We start from the raw sequence: 20,535 nt of genomic DNA, 5'->3' as shown, positions 1-20,535 counted from the left end.
TCTCATAACAAGCTATTTGTGATAATGGAAACAAATGTTGTTTGTGTTTTTTAAAGTTAGGGAAACTATTGCAGACAACATGCTGCAAGCATTGAATTTACCATAAAACAATAAGGCAAATATCTCAAAGCATTTCCATTTTTAAAAAAAGCCAGCCGAAGGCACATGCACTAATTCATAGATGTAGTGTTGGATCTCTGCATTACCGATGTTTCCATGCCTTATAAGCATGCACTCAGATCTTCAAAATTAGTGGCAAAAGCTGCAGCAATGTAGGTCCTTTCTCTTTTGTTTACAAAACAAACAAAAACAGTTGCCTTCTAGCTGACTGGTTTTGAATAGGATTTGTCTGTTTTGCACAATGACTTGCACTTTCTATTAACAAAGCTATCTCTGAAGCCGTGTACACCCCCGATTTTAACTTTTTAAAATTAATTAGAAACTGGCAATGTTGAATTTCTGAAATCCAAGACCTTGCTGGTGTTATGGGAGAGAGCAACTGAAATGACACGGCCGTGTATTAACAAGTGGTGGGTTCTTTTTCTCTTTAACTCAAAGGATAATGAGGGTTTAGCAGAAGGGACACAACTGTAAAATCTGTTATATGGAATAAAAAATAGGAAAGGGAACAAAGCTATAAACACATTTTGAGTTCTGGCAACCAACATAAAGAAGCAAACTTTGCTCTTGTGATTTATTATATTACCAGAACCCCTTGAATGTATTTATAGTGTTGTATTTCATGGTTAACTGTCTCTGTTTTGTTCAGAGATTAAATTATTTATAAAATTAGGAAATATCCTAAAATGGTAACTGTTGTGAAAACACACTGTGGGTTTATAGAAAAGAAATTCAACGTAGAAGGCTTAGAGTTAGGTCGAAGTATTATGCCATGCTGTACACATCTTTTATTGTTTTTATATTTAATTATAGTACTTTGTAAGAGAAGGACAATCCAGTTGATTCAAGAAATAATGTAGGGAAGCATTCCACTAAATGTTTTTCTGTGGCCACCATGTCATCTGACCTTGAGTAAAAATGCTTGTGCCAGGTCTACCCAAGAGTTTACACTGTTAATAATAATAATAAATAATAATGATAATAAATAGCACGGATGTGGCTAGTTACAGTTACTGAAAATGGAATAAGCCATTTTCTACTGTAGACGCACCTATGGGGAAAAAGACAAGAAAAGGTTTAGAAAAGGTTTAGAGAAGGGCAACTAAAATGATTAGGGGTTTGGAATGGGTCCCATATGAGGAGAGATGAAAAGTCCTAGCCTCTTTAAGCTTGGAAAAGAGGAGACTAAGGGGGGATATGATAGAGGTATATAAAATCATGAATGGTGTGGAGAAAGTGGATAAGGAAAAGTTATTTACTTGTTCCCATAATATAAGAACTAGAGGCCACCAAATGAAATTAATGGGCAGCAGGTTTAAAACAAATAAAAGGAAGTTCTTTTTCACACAAGCACAGTCAACCTGTGGAACTCCTGGCCTGAGGAGGTTGTGAAGGCTAAGACTATAACAGAGTTTAAAAGAGAACTGGATAAATTCATGTAGGTTAAGTCCATTAATGGCTATTAGCCAGGATGGGTAAGGAATGGTGTCCCTAGCCTCTGTTTGTCAGAGGGTGGAGATGGATGGCAGGAGAGAGATCCCTTGATCATTACCTGTTAGGTTCACTCCCTCTGGGGCACCTGGCATTAGCCACTGTTGGTAGACAGGATACTGGGCTGGATGGACCGTTGGTCTGACCCAGTATGGCCACTCTTATGTTCTTATGCTCTTAAGAGGCATAGGAGAGAAGGAATCAACATCACCAATCATACCTCTCCTGGGATTAAATTGGCTAAATATTTATACTCTGGGATTGGCTGTTATGACTGTCACAAGTGCTTTACCAATTATTAGAGGGTGGGATAGAAAGAAATGCCTAAAACAAGAACAGAAAGGGTAGACGAAAGACCGGGGCAGAGCATCACTGATTGGCTCATGGTAGAACATACTTCCAGCTGGTGTGTGTATTTATTTGTTAAGGTAATCTAAGTCTTAATATACAGTCTGGCACTACTTAGGGAGTGTAAACAGTTAAAATGTTTGTTTCAAAGGCTACATTTAAAGGGCCGTTTGTTATGATTTATTTCAATTTTTTTTAAGGAGACTGGGTCATAAACTTTTGTTAATGGTTTAGGGGATGCTAAGAGTATTACAATAGCTCTGTAAACCTGGTGTTAGTGGGATCATAAATGAAACTGAAATTTGGCTCTGTTTTTTTGGCCCAATCCAATAAAATTAAATCTTGGGATACCATGTAAAGTCAAAAATCCTCCCTATTCATTACATCACCCAGCTTCCTCTTATCAGGAGAGTTGAGGCTGGCATTTTTGGGAGAGCAAAGTAGGTGTAGGACAACTCTATAAGAGTTGTCTTCTTCGTATGGCTGATGTAAATGTAGACCGACAACTACAATTTTATATCTAGATGGTTAAGCCAGATAATTGCGTCTGGAGTAGCAGAGTGTATTGCTGTGATACCTCATTAATATTTGTGAATCAGGCATTGAGTTGTTATGTTCCATGGTCTGCTCTGGGTGACCACAGTCGCACACTAGAGAGTCTTAAATTTTCCATTTGTGCAGCAAGTATCCACATCTTCCATGGTTTGTGTGGATACGGTTTAGGCTTATCCAGGAACTTCGTGGGAGATCGAAGCCATGAATCTGCTGCTCCGGGTCTTTCACTAGGTGTTTGTGACTTCTTGTGAACTCCATTCAGCTTTCTAGGTTTCATTAGGGTTGAAGTTGCATTGTTGAAGGTTAAATGCGTGGGTCCACAAGGGCTTACTTGACTTCAAGCGGTGGTGAGGGATGCTGTTAAGATCCTGGTGGATGGGAAGACATTCATTTTCCATCATCCTCAAAAATTCCTGAAGGGTTGTGGCATCATGGCAAATGGATGTGGGAGTAATGTGTGACAGCATGGGCAGCCAGGGTGTTGGGGTCAACTTGAGGGTTCCAGTGATGCACCGCATTGTTGTAGCCAGTTGGACATCAACAAGTAGAGTATGGCTACTTATCTATATGGTTGCAGCGTACTTGGCTACAGAGTACACAAGGGCCATCGCTGATGTCTGTAACAAGCATGCAAGTGCTTCCCAGCTTATGCTTGCCAGTTACTGGACCAGGCTGACCCTTGTCTTCATCTTGGCAGCTACCTTCTTCAGATGGTTGTGGAACGTTAGCATGCAATCAAGCTTCACTACAAGATAGGTCAGAGTGTGGTCATGTCGCACAGTGTGGCCACAGAAGGTCAATTTTAGGATGCTCTTAGCGTTCCTGTTATCAAGATGGAATGCAGTGACTGCTGTTTTGTGAGGATTTGTCTTGAGCCTCCATTTCTGGAACTATTCTTCCCTGGGTTTAGGTCTCTGGTCAAGGTGGACTCGATGTCACCGAAGTTGGCTGCTTGCGTAGCCAGGCGAGGTCATTTGCCTATGCAAATTTGGAGGCATGTTGCTCGTGCAAACATTAAAAAGCATTGGGTCGAGTACTGAGCCTTGTGGCAGTCCATTGGTGAGGAACTAGGGTGAAATGACTTCGTTGCCCAAGTGGACACATAGCCACCTATTGCTCAGCATCGTCCATAGCAGGCGTGGTGTTTTGCGGCAGGGGTTGATCCTTGCAAGCTTCAGCATCAAGCCCTAAATCCAGACTCTGTCATAGGCTGATGACAGGTCTACAAAGGTTGTGTCGGTCTTAAATTTCCTCTGGAATCTGGCCTTGAAGTTTTTAAAAAAAGAAGAGTACAGCAGACTGCTGGTTGATCTGAAGAAAGGAGAAGCAAATAATGGTATCATACCACCAATGATAATTATCCTTTAAAGAAACCAAAATGAATGGAAGTTAGTTCTACATGGGACCCATTTTACTGTTATCATGGAAAGCTACAGAAGAGCTCCTGAGCCTACTTTAAATCTTAAGCTAGACTTTTCGCTTGAGCTATTGAAAGCTACAAGATTCTTTGCTCTTGAGAAAGAAAAGAGTCAGTTTTTCCAGGACTCTGTGAGTTTTCATACCTTTACTAGAGACATCAAACTTTCCAATTCCATCTCCACAGTGTGTTGAAAGTTGATTCAAATGCTGTTAATAGAGCCATATGAACACTGGACAGTAGTTAAAAGTAACAAACAGGGCTTATACACACTAGTGCTTACTTCACTATAATATAAGTTGCTCAGGGTTGTGGAAAAGCCACCTCCCTGGGCAATGTAAGTTACACCGACTTAAGCATTGGTGTGGACAGTGCTAGGCTGGTGAGAGAAGTTCTCCTGCTGATGCCGCTCGGGGAGGTGGAGTAATTGTGCCGATAGAAGAGCTCTCTCCTGTCAGCACAGAGCGTCTGCACTAGCAATGCTACAGCATTGCAGCTACATCGGTACAGCTGAGCCAGTGTCATGATTCTAGAGTAGACTAGCCCACAGTCACCCAACATATTGGGGAAAAAGAGAACTAATGATCTTTCATTTGAACTGTTAGCTGTAAAGGAAAGTTCAGGCAGCACTTCTCAGAGGAAATAAAAGGTAAGTCTAATGAGCTACAGCAAGGGCTATAGATAATTAGGCACTATAAGTATGAAACTTAATTGCTTCTTTGTTACAGAATAAGATAACCAGGGAAAAAGGGTATTTCATCTTTTAAATAAAAAATAACCTCTTATTGCACAACTTTGTCCCTTAGGTCAGACTGCCTGAGGTGTTTTCTGAAAAAAACACCCATTACATTTGACAAATATGCTCCTAAAATATACGTAGATTAGAAATATAAATATTTTTTATTGCAATTAAATAACATTTTTTATAATCTAGGTTAGCTCCAGAAAGATTTTAAATAAAAATATTAACTGTTTTCCATAAATGCCCAGAATAAATATTGATTGCATTCTCTCCATATGCCAAGGATGACGAATAAATGGATTCTAACTGCTTTTCTACAATCAAGTGGTTGTCTACTAAACATTACATATGAATGAGCCTGTGTACTGTTAATTTAATGTTGGATATTTAAATATAAAATGGCCGGTTGACTTTTGAATTTTGAGAGGTATTCTTATTAAGCGTTGAGATGTTGGAGCTGAGCAACACTTTTAGAGCTCCTGGTTTCTTTGCTGTCAGTGTTGCAATTGTGAGAATTAAACACAATTACATTATTGTCAATGAGACTTAACTCCATATTACACTGAGCAAATGTTTTGCTTTGAAATGTTTGGAATACCAAAACAGTATTTTCCATTTTATAAAGTAACATCTTGCAACATTACAGTTGCAGAAATAAAACTGATTTTCTTATATATTCAGAGGATAAAAAAAGAATTAAAAACTGGCCAAAATATTTTTAGACCATCATTAGCTAATAACCACCTAAAATGTTTTCGTCCAAACTCTATCAACATTTCCTCCAGGCTGAGAACTTCCATGCTATGCAAATAGATCATGTATAGGCTGAAGGGGTTGTGTATTTTGTATATTCCACACTCATTTGTTTTTCTATGTTCATATGGAAATTTGGCCTTGTTTTTGGAAGAAAATTGGCAGTGTGTTGATTGGTAGTGGTGGGGAAAGGACCAGAAAGCCATAGATACAGGAAATTAGTATCAGATAAATTGGTGACTCAGAATAGTAGGAGAAATTAAGAACATAAGAATGGCCATACTGGGTTAGACCAAAGGTACATCCAGCCTAGGATCCTGTCTTCCAACAGTGACCAATGCCAGATGTCCCAGAGGGAGTGAACCTAACAGGTAATGATCAAGTGATCTCTCTCCTGCCATCCATCTCCACCCTCTGACAAACAGAGGCTAGGGACACCATTCCTTACTCTTCCTGGCTAATAGCCATTAATGGACTTAACCTCCATGAATTTATCTAGTTCTCTTTTAAACCCTGTTGTAGTCCTAGCCTTCACCACCTCCTTAGGCAAGGAGTTCCACAGGTTGACTGGCTATAAAAAGATAGGGCTATAAAAAGAGTATACCTTAATGCCTTGTTGGTTATCTGTAAGAAAACAACATTATGGACGCACAATAGAATCTCCATGGTTAAGGTTGTTTTCAGTTTTCCACTTAAAGCAGATATTCAGTGTCTTTGTTCCGTAGAAAGAATACAGTGTATCTGCCCTAAATTTACAACACATAATCTGTGAGCAAAGATTTATTCTTCTAGGGATTTTCAAGTAAATCTGTTAATTATTTGAGTAAAAATTAATTAAATTTGGTCCTTTAAGTTTACTTTGAGTCTCATGATTTTTATACTCTGCATACAATTACTAATTTGAAAGGGGCACTTTCTTAGCAGCATCTAAGGGAAAAACTATTTCCTAAGTTTACAACTAGGTTAATTTTTGCGATATTGACAATACTCCTCATAACTGACTGTTTCTTCATCACATATATTTTAGGTCACATTTATACACCAGAATCTGGGCTTTTGTTTAAAATAATTTTATTTGTAGCCTTTGTGGTTTTGAAGAAAATCTTGAAAACCTGAACTGAGAGTTTTATTTGCTGGCTGGCCCTGTAATTTTTTTTAATTTTTTTTATTTTATTTTCTGGCTGGCATAAACTCATTTAATAAAAACCAGAATCTTTGTGAATGTGCACCTCCATCTTAGGGGCCCATGTTGTTCTTCATTAAAGTAGCCTTTGTGGTCAGAGATCCTTCCTAAAACTAAGAAGCTCAGAAATTTATACATAGAATCACTACTTTGTGTATCAGTTAAGGTTGCTGCACATGTAACACACAATCTCTGAAGCAAGGATATGAAAATGAAGACACTTAATGATCCATACCCTCTCCTCCTCTACTCAGAGATGCTGCCTCGCCGACTGCACAACCACCAGACATCACAGACAATGTATCGCAATCTTAATTCTGCGCAGTAGGGATGCTGGCATTTCAGCACTCCTTTCCCCAAACTTGAGAGTGAGATTTCCCAGAACTGTGCAGAGCTTCAGTAGAGGATGGGAAGAAATCTGGTCTTGCTTAACTGTGAGCATGTGTTTAAGTCCTGTTATCGTCAGGGTCCCTTAAATGCATGTTTAAGTGCTATCCTAAATAGGGATGCTTTCTTGAGTTGGGGCCTAAATTATTTTGCTTGAATGTCCTGGTGTTCTGTATCTCTATATATCTAGTAATTTCTACCTTACTGGTACTCGTGATTGCTGTTATAATAAAATGTGATTTCCTTCTCTTTACTTTTAGGGAACAGCTCTGATCTCAGTTAGTTATTTTACATCACACACAGTGATGCATACTCTAGCATCTGAGATTAGAATTCCACTTAATGGGTAAATATAAAATACAGCAAAAACAACATGTAGGGCTTTAAATACAGAATTCCTATGGATTATAATGATGGTAAAATGACTGAAATTCCATGCAATTCCTCAGATTTCCCCTTAAGTATTTTATTGTCCAATATTTTATTATGATTAAAAGTGTTTCTGAAGTGAAGTGCATCCGAAGAAGTGAGGTTTTTTACTCACGAAAGCTTATGCCCAAATAAATCTGTTAGTCTTTAAGGTGCCACCAGACTCCTTGTTGTTTTTGTAGATACAGACTAACACGGCTATCCCCTGATACTTGAAATGACTTAGTGATTTTATTTTTTTTCATCCTTTACAGAGCAATGTTGAACTTTTAGAAGTAAATAAAATGTCTGTTTTAAGTTACTGTTTGTTAAATATCAGAGGGGTAGCCGTGTTAGTCTGAATCTGTAAAAAGCAACAGAGGGTCCTGTGGCACCTTTGAGACTAACAGAAGTACTGGGAGCATAAGCTTTCGTGGGTAAGAACCTCACTTCTTCAGATGCAAGAAGTCTTGCATCTGAAGAAGTGAGGTTCTTACCCACGAAAGCTTATGCTCCCAGTACTTCTGTTAGTCTCAAAGGTGCCACAGGACCCTCTGTTGCTGTTTGTTAAAACACTTTCATATTGCATGATTTTACTTTGGAACCTAATAAAATATGCATCCATATCTTTTTGAACAGGGTCCTAGCTTGTAGGTATATACCTACAAAAGAGTTTTATTCTCTTTGGCAATTATTTTAAATGTAGCTGCACTTATAGCCCCTGTCAGGATCGGGGTCCCAATTAATTAGATGCTGTACAAACCTCTAGGACAATGTGTTCTCTGCTCTGAAGATCTTGCAATCTTAGGGCCTGATCCAAAGCCCATTGTATTCAATAGGAGTCTTCCAGTTGACTTCAGCAGGCCCCCTAAGCGCTTATAATATTGTACTGGCGTATTAATATATTGCAGCATTAGATAAGGTTTATACCACTTAATTAGTAATGTTGAGTACTGTTGAAATTTCTTGATAATTGATTATTTTTCATTCCTCTTTTCAATTAAAATACCTTTTGGTATCATTTCAGCAGATTGTGTTTTCATTTGGTAGTCATATTATTTTTAGTATTTATTAATGTATTTTATGTCTCTATTCCAGGATATTGATGAATGGAATATTGCCCATCTCAATACAATATTGGACGTTGTGGGTGAAGACTGTGGAATTTCTATTGAGGGTGTAAATACCCCGTATCTCTATTTTGGCATGTGGAAAACAACATTTGCATGGCACACTGAAGATATGGATCTCTACAGTATTAATTATCTCCACTTTGGGGAGCCGAAGTCATGGCAAGTTTAATTTTTTTTAATGAAAGCTCATTTTGAAAGATGTTTCTCTTTTGTTTCAGCTGACTAAAGCAAACAGATGAGGTAGAATTACTTCATGGTGAGGAGCTCCATTTAAAAAAACAAGATAGGAGTGATTTGGTGGGCAGCTCAGAAAGTAATGAAATTTGAGTCTTGTGTTTGAAGGAGAATGGCCTTAATATAAACTTCTCCTTTTAAAGGAAACGGCTAAAAAGAAAAATAATCTGGGACTCAACTGAGTTCAACAGAAAAAACAACGAATAGTTAATCAGGCATTACTTGAATCAGGAAATCCAGGATACTATTTGAGAGAACTCTTATTAGGGCCTCATTGAAATCATCGGGACAGATTTGGTGTCTTAACCGACGTGAGCAAAGCACATAAGCATGTAGTTCATTTAAATGTATGACCAGACCTCTGAAGTCAATGAGATTGCTTAAGTGCTTAACATTAAGCATGTGCTTAAGTGTTCTATTGAATTGGGTCTGTATTATCTACTGCAGGGGTAGGCAACCTATGGCACGCATGCCGAAGGCGGCACATGAGCTGATTTTCAGTGGCACTCACACTTCCCAGGTCCTGGCCACCGGTCTGGGGGCTCTGCATTTTAATTTAATTTTAAATGAAGCTTCTTAAACATTTAAAAAACCTTATTTACTTTACATACAACAATAGGAAGAGACCTTCTAAAAACATTAAAATGTATTACTGGCACACGAAACCGTAAATTAGAGTGAATAAATGAAGACTCGGCACGCCACTTCTGAAAGGTTGCTGACCCCTGATCTACTGCTACACAGCAGACTCCACGTGAGTGGAGACTGAATGATCAAGGTACATCTTAACTGTGATGCCCACAGCCAGAGAGGTTCTCTCTCCTGGACTGTTAACTGGACAGCATTATGGTAGTGTGAGGAGACAACTAGTCAACTTGCTATGTAGTGGACGTCCAAGGTGCCGTGGGGGTTGGTGTGTGTGTGTGTGAGTGTGTAAGAGAGAGACTTTGCATTTTTCACTCTGATTATCAGAAAATGATTTTTAGTTGAAAATACTGGTGACCAGAAAGGTGATGGCGATAATTCATATTATGTTATGTTGGTTGCTTTATCATCTGCTAAAGCTGCACATAATGCTTGTCATCCCTATGTAGGTGCCGATTTATTTCTGGTCATCCAGTTATGATGATGGGAATGTTTGCAGGTGATGTTCACTAATGGTGTTACTCAAATTATGTCCATGCATTCGGTCACTTCTGAATTAGGAGAAAGAACTGTGACATTTTAAATATGTAAGCTGGCAAACTGATCAACTTACTAAAAATATTGCAAAAGCACAGTAGGAGAAGCAATGTTTTCTAGATTCTAGTTCTAGTCTAAATGCTTTGCATTTAAATACAAGACAGTGGAGCTCTCGTTACACTTTGTGATAATATTGAGAAAGTAAAGAGGACCAGGACCATAACTTCAAATCATGTGAGTAGCATATATCTGAGTTTTGCATCATTGAATAGTACATTTTGTTGGAAATGATTGGTTTAATAAATTCAAGTATATTATGACTTCACTGTAGGAAAAGAAGATGAACTTTTCAAATACAGCATTGATGTATTGATATAGTAAAAACTACCTAAATAGGCAGCTCTCCTTTAAACACAAAGTTTTTGTGTTCGATCCCAAGAAATATGAAAGTAATTTAGAAAGCAATTTTGCAAAACACTTAATATTGTAAAATTGCGACCAGCAAAGACACTTACTTAATCCTCATAGAACATGGAAATGTTCTGGCAAGAATTTAGCAAAGTTCTGATTAGTGCGTTTTAAAGTATTTTAAAGCAAGTTTTAAGATATTTGTGCTGAATGCCCCTCTAGTCTACAAATAGGTTTTGAGTCTTCCAAATAACTAAATAAAATTTAAAAAAGAAATCTATTTGAATGACCCCTAAGGAGGAATAGTGGACACTAAGCACTTTGTAATTTTTATAAATTTTCACACTGTCAAGTCAGATTTGGCTCAGAATTAGGCCTTATCGGGAGAGGGAAGACCCAAAGAAGTGTTTCCATTTAATTTTTTTGTATTTCCAGTGGAAAATAAATATTCCTTGCACTGTTTGCAACTCAGACACTGAAGCATTTAGCTCCTGTATAAAAACCGGAACATGCATTGACTAGAAATGGTTGTGCCTGTTTTCACATTCTGAAGTGAAATTTAATACTAGCATAAGTAGTTAAACGTTTATTAGATTTTTCAAATTCTTTCAAGATTAATAATCTCAGCATTTATAAAATGGGTAAGGATTTTATTTTTTTAAGCATGTGCTCTTTAACCGGATTGTTAGGCACTGCTATCATAAGACATAGTAGAAAATAATTTTGAGATGATGTAATTTTCAACACAACAGAAATTCTTAGTTTTTGTTTGGAATCAGAACAAAACTCCCAAATTTCAATATTTTTTTTAATTGAAAATTCTGAACAATTTCAGTTCTGAAATATCAAATAGTTTCATTTTGATATTGAAGCATTTTGTTTTGATAAGGTAAAACATTTTCATTTCAATAATGTTGAAAGTCTCTCTATAAAATATTAAATATAACACACATACATAGTACAAAATATAAATATAGTATATTAAATTAATATTTTAATTCAATAGTTAAAATAATGAAGTCACAATACAATTTTTTTACTTTAGTGAAACATTTTGACCTCACAATGATTTGTTTAAACTTTTTCCTATTGAAAATTCTGTCAAAATCCACGTTTCCACAAAATGTTTCCATTTCAACTAAACTACATTTTTTGATGGACAACTGTTCCACTGAAACATTTCCAAAGAATTCTAATTACCATTTAGTTAATATAAAAAACATTGTTAAAGAGTTTCACAAATGGGAGCTAGGCACTCAACTCCCACTGATTTTTTTTTTTTTTCAACGAGAGTTGAGTACCTAACTGCCCTTTCTGCCTTTGAAAATCTCCCCTCCAAAATACATTGTGAATTGCTATTATATGGTAAATGGAGACCGTTTATAAATCATAGAAAAATATTTAGTTTCTTGATCATTCTTTGAGCATGAGCACTTAATAGGGCCACATTAATTTTATAACAAAATGTATTTACATTAAATTTAAGTACAGTTAAGTTCAGTAAATATTAAAAGCTAAAGGCATTTTGACAGCCATAATTAGATGATGCTCAGCTGCATCAGAAGTACTACAAAATGAACTGTAATGACGGTTGACTCATTTGGTTGCTGAGCAACAGAAGGCACAGATCATGACACTGACAAATGCCTGTGTTAGTGTAATGGTTTAGAATGAAAGCCATGAAATGGAGGAAGTAGATGGGCCTAGAATGAAGGGGTCACAGTTTAGAGGGCCCCTGCACCTGTATTCCCCCTCTGAGGTCCCTCAAGGGTATCCACTTACAGGTTACCGGCTCCTAGCCGTCTTCTCTCTTCAGCCTGACTGGAGGTTTTGAAGGCTGCTCAAAGTTTTGAACATAATTTTAAGGGTTCAATTAAGTCTCTCAAGAGCCCTTAAGTCTGGGTGTGGTAGGAATATGAACAAAATTGTTGAACCCCACATTTCTCTCATAGTCCTTCGTGCAGATCAGGCATAAAGTTTCCCCCCTGATCAGTCAGACTCTCACAGGGAAACACCATCTGGCTAAATAATGCTAGCAAAGCCACCTTGTCTACCTCCATAGAGGATAGAGCTATGAGTTCTGGGTATCGGGTGGCACAATCTGTTATCACCAGAATATACTTTTATCCTGTCCAAGTAATTTTGCTAAGGAGCCTTTCTCCAGCCCACCACTTAATTCACAGATCACTAGCAACTGCTACTTTGGTGAATCTAAGATTGAAAAAATAATTTACTAAGATGAACCATGTTAAGATGCATCTTGGCTTTGAATTGTGACAAGAGAGCCTTCTATTTCTTCCAAGGGCCAAGACTGACCGAGATTACGGAACTAGCATGCCTCAAATATGCTGACCACAATGGCAGCAATTGGGGAATGTGGAGCTAATTTCTGAAAGTATTCTGTGGATAAATACTGCACCTATTCATTATACAGTTCGGTTCTCAATATTTATGCAAATAAGAGTGTCTCTGTAAATTGTATATCTTGTTTCCACAACTGCAGTTGCCATACCCACATGGAGTCCAGTGGGGCTCTGTGCAGGAACAGGTCTGTGTGCCACACCTAGTCAGTTGCAAGATCAGGGCCATAATGAATATGTGTGAGTGTTTAAATGTGTAATATTTCGTTTTGGAGTTATTTTTTGCTTTAGGATCTGTAATGCCTGAGAATTATTGTCCAACACAGACAATAATTTGAAGGGAAATGGGTAAAGAATGGAAAACTAAAGAAAACATGGGAAACTGCAGCAGCTGGGGGAAAGAAAAAGATACAGTGAGGGGACAGTTACTAGTTTTGAGGGTACGATTTATTATTACAATTGATTTTCTTTGCTAGTAGTTTCATTTTTATTACCATAAGTTTTCCTTTGCATTCTTTTCTGAAAAAAATGTGGAATTCTATAAAATGGTTATTTTACTATAAATTTATATTCATGACAATTATTTAAACAATATAACAAAGTGCTTTGTTATATTTTTTTATTTCCTTGTAGAACGTTCTTAGTTATCTAGCAGAGTTTTTGAATAATTAATAGTTTACTTAGCCCGTATATTAAAGGGAGTGGCTTGGTGACTTTGAGTTCACAACAGTTTGTGTTGGATACTTGTTCACATTACAAAAGGCCTTTTCTGCTGGCTGTTGTAAGGTGTTTTTATCTCCCTCCACTCCCCTTCCCCCCCCCCCCCCCCGGTCTGGTTAATATTTTTAGGTTACAGGATAAAGCTGATGCACAGGATGGTACGCTGGGAGGTTTTGTGTCTTGACTAATAAATTGAGAAATTTTGCTCATGGCCTAAGTATTGAACTGCACTTGGAGCTAAACCCTTCCTAGAGAGCAGCACTAGCATCTGTATAATAAGATTCTAAGAATGTCACTCTGTGTCTCACTCTGAAGCCTAAAATATCTCTTGAGCTAGTGTGAAGTGATGGAAACAGCTACATGCATGGTTGAGAATTCTTTTTGTTCAGAATTTCACCAAGTTCAGTCATCACTGAGCTTCGTGTCTGTTCCAGTCCAGTTTTTAAGTTTCAGAACATGTCGACTTCACAAATTACACTTTGTATGGTGTACAGCTACAGTAATGCCATGAGTCCTAGACCATTGTGATATCAGAGGTAACTCAAGAAATCACCCATACTCTACTGCTACTTTGCATGCAACAGTTTAATGGGTTGTATGAGGGAGACTGCACAGAGGGTGGACTACTTGGCCCAGTTGCCACACTTGTGCACCTAATTCCCACCTGCACAAATCAACACACAAAACCACAACCAGCATACATAACCCCAAACACACAGTGCCCCTAATTGCAGCACTGCCCCATTTGCCGCCTGCACAAATCCATACAACTCTCTCCCAGCATAACACAACCAGCATGCACAATAACCCCAAACACAAACAGCCCCCTCACTGCAGCATACACTCCTCATTTGCTACCCTCCCAAATCTCCTAACACAACCCTGCCCCAAACAGATCAACACTACCACACACACAACTGCACAATCAACACGCACTAAATCCAAACATCACTCTGAAGCCTAGAATGTCTGCTGAGTCAGTGTGAAGCAATGGAAACAGCTACAAGCATGGTTTAGAACTCCTTTTGTTCAGAAAATCACCAGGTTCAATCATCCCTGGTATTTGTGGTCTGTCACTGTCCAGTTTTTAAATTCTCCACCATTTTTGGCCTTGTTACACACATGACTTTGAGTTATACCTGTGTGACAGCATGGGCTTTCAGCTACTAGTATAATGATAAAGGCAGAATACTGAAAAGAATATGTAGATTGGAGCCATGTAGAAGATGCATATGATGCGCCAAGATATGATATATGTCCATAAATCCAAAAAATTTGAATAGGGCCTTTACATTTTGGAAAACAGTCTAGGCACGTTAGATATTTGAAATCAGTTTATTCTTGCTGCTGTTATCTGACTCCAGTAAAATACTGGTGAAGGTAGATCTCAGATCTGGAAGGATTAAAATGATATAAATCTCACTGAAGAATATTAGTCAAGGGTACATGAAAGTGTTGATTAAACAGGAGCAAAGCAATTATTTTCATGGCAGTTTGGATATTTTGAGTTCTGTTGTAAAAAGACTAGTTTCATTTTTATTTGTTAGAGAAAAGCATGTGTGTGTAAGGTTGTTCTTTAGACAGGACTATTTTTTGAATTGTACTCCTTTTTTCTGTTTGTTTTATTATTGGGATTTGGAACTTTTGTCATATATGGAATCAAATCTGTTAATTTCTGTTTAAAAAAAAAACACGGTATAAACTAACATGACAGTGTACATAGATTAAATACAGAATGAATGGGTCCTCAATTTGTAGCAAGGCATTTTCAGTGGCATTCCTTCTGGTCTTCACATTGTAACTCCTGGGAATGACGGGATAATACATTCCCATATGATTTGTTCTATATATCACAAAACACTCTGGAGAGAGGGTCAGTCATAAGATAAAGAGAAGGGTAAGCTTCAGAAAGGGAAAGTGACTCCATAACTTTGAGAGAGCAGGATGGAGGGAACATAGGAAGCCAGGATTGGAGGAGCAGGGTGAATGAGTCTTATCTCAGGAGTAAATTCATGGGAGGTCAGAGGAGTAGAATGAAGCAAGTTCACGGTGAAGTGTGAAAGAAAGAATTTGAATTGGATTCTTAGATGACTAGAAGCCAAGGAAGATGACCAAGGACTCAGAGATATTGGGCAGGCCTTCTTTCTGGAGCAAGAGAGTATTCTGATCCTCTGAAGATAGCATGAGATTCTGCCATGCACACAAGAGGAGGGTGCAGAGGGACTGGGTTGTGGGTGGAACCACACCCTTTCCTGCTGCCTCTCTTCTCACACAGCTAGAATCTGCATCTTCTAACAGGAACTGTGCTCTCCAGTGATTGCTGGTGTCCCCAACAATTGTTGGCCAGCCCCTGTTAGGGTGATACGGTGAGGGAAGCTCCTCTGCCCTTGTGGATTAGGGAAGGCTTCAGACAGTCCCAAATGGAACCGATTTAAGGTATGAACATCAATTTCAGGGGAAGCATTGTTCAGGTCAGGATGAAATTGACAGTGTTCTGGAATTGGTGATTCTTACAAAGAAGAAGTAGGAGAGAGAAAGCTCATCCAAGATGATGCCCAAGATTTCTGGCCTAGGGAGCAAAGTTGTCCGAGTTAAGGAGAAAGATAGTAGAGTTAGGCATAGGGGAGCAAATGTGGGCATGTCTCTCAGAAAGAGAGTAAAAGTCCCTGCAGGACATTTCAGTCCTTCAGGAATAGGATGCTTTGGTGTAACTGGCAGCTGACAGAGTCAAGGCAAGAAAGCAGGGAATCATCATCATCATCCATCATCCAACCTCTCTTATGTAGTGCTTTTCATCAGTAGATTTCAAAGGACTTCACAGATGGGAAAACTGAGAGACAGAAAGGTGACATGGATAGGAGCTGGGAGTCATTGATACAGAATTGATATACACAATTGATAGCAATGACATGTCAAATAGAGAAAAGACCGATGTAGCATCTGTTCATTAGTCAACTTCTATAGCTGACAAAAAATGTATGTGGGAGCCAATAGAGCGAAGGATAGAAACCTGAGACACTCTTTAGCATGTAGCGTGGAAGTAACATGTACATCTTTCATGAATGAAGGAAATGGTTGAATTCAAATTAGAGAAGGAGATTATCGGACGTACTTGTTTCTTGTTAGAATTCTTAGGAAGGTGTGTGATAAGTAACACCAAAAGTCACAACCATCAAGTGGGAAAGGAATCATCATAAGCAAAAGTGTTGGTTTACTAATTTTATCTGGAGAAGGGCAGTCTCACTATAAAAGGGTCAATGCCCAGTTTGAAGTCAGTCAGACATTTTTGCTAGAGAAGGTGGTTGGAATGGTGAGAGAGGGTCACCTTCTCCCGAACTTTGCTGAGGAATTGAGTTTGAAACTGGATATCTTTTGATGAGCAAGAAATGATCAAATGAGATATTTTTGTTTAAAGCGCTAATAGCAGTTTTGAAAAAGACCTGGAAAGTTACAGAAAGTGTAGTGCTTTTTAAGAATAGTGATTAAGGAGTCAGAAGACAAAACTTGAGGTTGGAAGGGAGTCCAATAACGAGGTTGGCTTTTGCTCATGGATGAGATTTTGTTGAGGACAATATTGGGATGGATGGAAAAAGATACATGAAATGAAAGGATGTCACTTTGTAGGTGAATCAAGAGACAGTGAGGTGCCTGGGCTCAAAGCAGTAGGGTGGTATTGATTTTCTAAAGGAATAGCATGGCAAACTGTTCATATTGTTCAGTGGACAGAGAGAGGTTGGGAGTGGGTATTGGTCCGTGACCTAGAATTAGGCTGAAAAAACTGCTTGGATAAAATGTGGAGGATGATGAACTACACTAATCATCAACCAATGACTTTAAAGTTTAACACATTTTTACTGACTTAAAGCTTTGGAATTTTTTAATGCTAGTCATACCAAAGAAATCCTCAGATGTTTTATTCCCCCCACCCTCCATCATCACATAAACTAGTATTACAGTGCAGTAGCTTGGTAAAATGTCACATTGAATTAGTGAAAAATGCCATTAGATTCAAGCTATCTGTGGAAGTATCTGCTTTAGTAACCATGGAACCCTACTGCTTTATATCCAGTTTCTTGTTACAAAGATAAGAATAATTGGGTGAATACAAAAGGCTGTTTCACATCAGCCTGATGCCCATATTGTCATTTAGTTGTTACATTTTTTATGTAGTAAAGAACATTTTGAAAATTTGATCATTCTTTGTTCCATCTATGTGTTTGCATTATTACTATGAATAGTTCTATTTTTAAAAACTGTGTTACACTTAAACCAGATAGACAGCTTCTCTATAATTTTTATTGAAAACAATTACAATTATCTGGGCATTCTTCACAGATCAACAATTTTCCATCCACATATAGTCACCAGATGGTGGTATGCAATATGTTGAAATTTGTTTTAATACTAAATCAATACAGATTTAATTTTCAATTTAATGACTGCTTACACTTGTATAACTTTCAGTGCTAAATAAAGTACTTATCACACAGCACAAAAATTAAAATGAGTGACATCCCTCCATTTCGTTAATTGCTTGGGTATGATTTGTGAAATGGAAGTAATGAAGAACACTGCCCAATAAATGAAAGTTCACTATAAAGGTATTTAATGTTAAGACTATTTTAACATTTTTAATTGCATAAAAACTATCCATGCAAGGCATTATATTTTCTCGTTTCCTACATAGGGACTTACCAAAGTGTCCTGGATTCCTACAAAATGTTTAATCTGCATTTGTAGGTTTATTATTACCAGTACATAAGATTGCCCAATTATTTTTATTAGGTTTTGGCTTAAAACTCGTAATACAAAAGTACACTCGTAATACAAACTTGTAAATGTAATACAACTCATAATAAAACTCATAATACAAAAGTACTTCACTGATGTCCCTCTACTCTGTCTTAGAGTGACCACTTCTGTGGATAAAGGGGTAGCGCAGTCTATGTTGTTCATTCAACTCATGGCTTTTTTGGTGAAAGTGCCAAACAAACGTCTGGCTAAAGTTGTTGTTTAATATAATAAATCTTATTCTGACTCTTTTTGGGTTCTGCCAAATGGCAAGTTAAGTTAAATTCATCATCTGTTTTTGTTAGGAGCTGCATAATCTTTGGAATTTTCTGGGTTTTTTTTTTTTTTTTTTTTTTTTTAAACCTTTTCCTCAAAATACACTGCTAAAACAGCAGTCTCCTCTTAGTTTAGTATAGAACTAAGTGTTGGGGCCTGAGTAGTTTACTTATCACTTTATTCTTCTAATCATGGATAGCTTCAGCAGGTTTATTTATTGTAGCTTATATAATACCTTTCAGCCTTTGTGACATAGCATGAAAGAATCTTTATAAAGCTAGTGCCCATATAATGAATTTGAGTGGGCAGAATATGTGATGATGATGCAGACTTTCACACACAGGAGCCCCATACATACTTAAATCTCTTTTAGTGGTGCATACGGCGTAAACAGCTAACATTGCTCTGAATTCCTTCTCTGGGACTTTTCCAACCCTATGGGATACTCTCCTGAGGACTGATCTACTTTTTTGGGATGTCAAAACTTTCTCCTTTTAAATTTTTCATGTTGAACTTAATTCTTGTAAAAAAACAGAAAAGGTAACAATACTGACAAGCATAGAATAATGCTTATGATAAGCACAGGCAAACTGCAGGCAAAGGAATGAAAATTCTCTACCCTTGCCTTAAGGGCAAATCATCTGTGACTTGGAAAAGCAAGCCTTTTGTCAGTTGATAGTTATATGCACACAGTAGTTGGCTTCTGAGTTTCCAAAAAGGTTACTAAAGGTATGGGCTCTGAATTGCAAATAAAGTGTAGAATTCTGAACAGTTTCAAGAATACATTTTATAGCAAGGTTAAGACAATGATGTGGAAGCCTTTACTTTCTACAAGATTAAGAACTGGGCTCCCTAGTTGCTTGTCTACACTACCGCGTGGAGTCAATCTAAGATATGCAACTTCAGCTACGTGAATAGTGTAGCTGAAGTCGACGTACTTAGATCTACTTACCACGGTGTCTTCTGCGGTAAGTCGACAAGAGAGCGCTCAGCGGTCGATTTATCGCATCTATACTAGACATGATAAATCGACCCTCCCACTGGATCGATAGCTGCCCGCCGATCTGGCGGGTAGTGTAGACAAGCCGAAGCTACTAGCTGTACTGCCATTTGACAGTCACTAGAGTCTAGATTTTATGAGTAGAGTCTAGAACTCCACAATTTCAGCCAGCTGTTTTCCTTTTCCTCGTCAAAATGTAATGCCCATGAAAATGCTCTATTGGCAGTACTGAAGAGTGAAGTCCTCATTTTATCCATAAAATAGATACAGCACCGACAGCAGCACTGGAAGCTTTCTCCCCTATCCTGTAAACAGACCTCAACACTGACTTGGAGGGGCAAGACGTTTTTCACTCTCTATGAAAAGTCATTCTTTGGCTATTCTGGTCATAATCTTAATGACATGGACCAGTTGGTGGTGGCTCTTTGGTGGTTTGGAGAAGTAATGAAATCCCCCTCTCATTTTACATAGGCCTCTAGACACACATGTGTGAACAACTCCATCTCTAAGCATGACTATGTTGGGAATGATGAACTAGAGCTGAAAGCCTCCAAATACTAATTACCAGTCCCCTGAGCAAACAAGTTCACTGATCAGTGGGCTATGGAAAAATTAATGAAAGATTCTGAAGGAACATAGCATCTCCAAAATAATCAGTTTTGGAGTTACAGTAGCACTACAAGTTAAAGTAAAAATGGTACTAGTAATAGCCAATATATATTACAAAAATATGTTCTTTGGCTATAATATTTGGAACAATTAAAACTCATTTCTTTTGTGTTAGTGCATATAATTACATTCCCAAACAAAGAAAAATTAACCTTAAATTACAAAAATCTGCCTAGTTTCTTACACTATCACCCACCACTCCTATAAAAATATTTTATGGTCACAGTTTTTGCATTTTAAAAATAAAATTTTCCTTACAAACTGGACTTCTCTGCCATTTTTTTCTTTATTCATGTAATGACTTTGTACTTCTCAGTGCAAAACCCCATCTGTTTATTCTAACTGCCTGAGCTGTCTT

The 20,535-nt window shown here is 37.7% G+C and overlaps 1 protein-coding gene across 27 annotated transcripts in view; it reads left to right on the top strand.

Moving 5' to 3' along the window:
• KDM4C (lysine demethylase 4C) overlaps positions 1–20,535 on the top strand; it is a 427,285-nt gene that overhangs the window by 62,911 nt on the left and 343,839 nt on the right. For 17 of the 27 annotated variants that reach the window (XR_010588895.1, XR_010588886.1, XR_010588888.1 and 14 more), the window contains exons 6-7: positions 6,864–7,043; positions 8,503–8,696. Coding sequence is in view for 14 of the 27 variants with exons in the window: in XM_042850421.2 (XP_042706355.2) it covers positions 6,864–7,043; positions 8,503–8,696 (374 nt within the window). In the remaining 13 variants the exon portion in view is untranslated. The remainder of the gene's footprint in view (positions 1–6,863; positions 7,044–8,502; positions 8,697–20,535) is intronic. The other 10 variants (XR_010588892.1, XR_010588893.1, XR_010588896.1 and 7 more) reach the window with 1 other exon arrangement.

Source organism: Chrysemys picta, chromosome 6, assembly GCF_011386835.1.
Source record: "Chrysemys picta bellii isolate R12L10 chromosome 6, ASM1138683v2, whole genome shotgun sequence".
NCBI classification, from domain to species: Eukaryota; Metazoa; Chordata; order Testudines; family Emydidae; genus Chrysemys; species Chrysemys picta.
This window is presented reverse-complemented; position numbering and strand designations above follow the sequence as displayed.